Here is a 2663-nt window from a genome sequence, read left to right as displayed (position 1 = left end):
AAGCAGATAACTCCAAGATATCCAGGGTTTGTTGAACTGGCCTCTGGTCTGCTTATATATTTTTTCGCATAAATTGACTTTTTACCTGGTTTTAAGCCACATCTTTACCATACTCGATTAAATATAGGTGCTTTTTATTTCTATATTCTAACTGGATGAAGGGTTTTAGTTATCAGACAAACAAGCTGAGCAAACATTAGCAGCAGCAAAACAGTGTGCGAGAGAAACACGGATTAAAAGTGTTAAAAACTTTGAATAAAGTGGTTTCACGTTAAAAATCACAGGAGAGGAGAAGTTGACAGATATGGTGGAGAAAACTGTCTTTTGTTCCTGTTTGAATAAAACGTTCCTAAACTTTCCTAAAAAATTAACAAAGCAACAATCCTCAGAAGAAACCTCATACTTTAATGTCATGCTGCATCACGGGCTGGGAAGACAGTGGCCCACCCCTCCCACAAACTGTCCACCCCCCTCCCCTCTGGCAGGAGGCTCCATCAGGACTAAAACCTCTCTCCACCTGAACAGTCTCTTCCCCTCCGCTACCGGCCTCTTAAACCAGGCCCGGCCCCCCACTGACACTTACCTCAGACACAACGTAGTCTCTATATGCATTACATTAATCCACACAATGTTCACACTGATTACTGCACATATTTCATATCCTATAATTCATTCATTGCATTGTGTTTCCATGTCAATTACTGATTTATTTTATTGCTACATAACTGTATTTTATTTTTTTGTTTTATATTAGATTTCTTGTTTTATTTTGTATGTCTCCACCATGACATCAAGTCAAATTCCTCGTACGTGTGAACCTACCTGGCAATAAACCTGTTTCTGAAAATAAACATCCAGATGTGGAATAAGCTTTATTTAGAGCAAAAACAAATAATTAAAATTAACATTTAACAGGAAATCGTCCTCTCCTGTAGAGAAACAGACCAAACTGTCCTGCAGCAAATCTCTTCTCAGTAAAAGTATCTTTCTCCGAGCTACTGCTGCTTCTTGGGGAGAGGCTTCAGAGCTCCTTCCCTCGACAGCCTGTCCGCCTCCTCGTTCCCTCTGAAGCCCGAGTGACCCGGGACATGCAACTGGAGGAAGAAGAGGAACAAATACATTTGTTTTCTGACCTGAAAAGGCTTTTGATGTGATTACCTCAGCTCGAGCTGCTTGTTCGGACTGATTTTTGACTTTTAAGATAGTGTTCCAAATAAACTCAGATTCTCCAGAAAGCTCCAATTAAAATGACAAATATAATTCCCTAAGGTCAAAATGTGATGGTTATGGTACCTTTTTGTTATCCTCACATGGGCAACGTCACACTCTTGTCACGTAAATTATTTTAAGTCATAAACACCTTTCATCCAACGTAACCTCCATCAATAATTCAATAATTGTGAAGCCTTTGTAAGTTTTAAAACCACAGAGAGCTGAGACGATAAGTGAAAAGGACGTACAAATAATCACTAATAATGTTAATTAACACGACCTTTCATACATGAGAGTCAGAAAAAGCTGTCTTCAGCCTTATATATTAATATGCCATGCTTTTATCCGTGCTTATCACGTTACATTGACTATATTTTGCATTTGAAATGACAGAATAATACATTTGAAAGCCCTCACAGTTTTGGAAGGGTACTTTACAGGCTAACATTTATAAAAAACAACAACATGTTGTCATGGAAACATAAAGTAACATCTCCCCTTTACAGTGCCAGTCTGTTTAAACCTACTGATTGGTGTTATATTAATTTGTAATTGATCCTCATGTTCACTGTCTTCACGTTAAGCTAAAAATATGAGAAACAAGAAGAAAACTTAGCTTTTCTATAATACATATTGTTTTTCACTAAATGAAGGCAGAGTCACACAACAACGTTTTTGTACGTTGCTGCTTTGGTGGAGGAGAAATGAAACCTCTCTAAATCATCCATTTAAGAAAGTAAAAGTTAGAAATGGGGTGACTTTTCATTTTATCCAACAATATCAACTCCTTAGCTTTGGCTCTTCAGTGTTTCTGGAATATATGACTTTCATTATTTACGGATATTTACCCAGACCACCTCCACCTCTGCGTTCAGTTTGTCCAGCTTCATGAAGTCGTCTTTGTTTGTGATCGGACCTCCAGACTTCAGCCTCCAGCCGTTCACCTTCCAGGTCTTCACCCAGCTGGTCACACCTGCAGCAGAACACACACACCAGACGTCAAACACACACACACCAGACGTCAAACACACACCAGACGTCAAACACACACACACACACCAGACATCAAACACACACACCAAACATCAAACACACACACACACACACACACACACACACACACACACACACACACACACACCTACTGTGGTGAAGTTTAAAGTGGTAGGATTCATGTTCAGAAAGCATGGATTTGTTGCTGTGACTGTAGCACCTTTACAGCTCACTTAAAAACATGGATCACTGAGAACCTGCACACACTAGTCTGTGTTGGAAGTGGCGTGTGTGTTGTGATCGTTTCTGTTGTGTGATAGTGCTGTGCTATATGTGACATGTATGTAGTAACGTGTGTTGTTTATTGGAACAGCTGGAAATTAGCAATGTTGGCTAAAGCTAATACCACATTTACTGTTTTCTGTGACAGTTGATCAATGGGGACTCTCCACGACACT

The 2663-nt window shown here is 39.5% G+C and overlaps 1 protein-coding gene across 1 annotated transcript; it reads right to left on the bottom strand.

Annotated features, from left to right (window-relative positions):
- Window positions 1-855: 855 nt before the first annotated feature.
- On the bottom strand, window positions 856-2257 carry LOC104951253 (ribonuclease H1-like; the record flags this gene model as incomplete). Its single annotated transcript, XM_010777890.1, has 2 exons — window positions 856-1094; window positions 2061-2257. Coding segments are annotated over 2 exons (296 nt in total), but the record flags the coding sequence as incomplete, so codon positions are not given.
- Window positions 2258-2663: the final 406 nt, after the last annotated feature.

The sequence above is a fragment of the Notothenia coriiceps genome, unplaced genomic scaffold (genome assembly GCF_000735185.1).
Source record: "Notothenia coriiceps isolate Sejong01 unplaced genomic scaffold, NC01 NC01_scaffold00018805, whole genome shotgun sequence".
Classification (NCBI taxonomy): Eukaryota; Metazoa; Chordata; class Actinopteri; order Perciformes; family Nototheniidae; genus Notothenia; species Notothenia coriiceps.
This window is presented reverse-complemented; position numbering and strand designations above follow the sequence as displayed.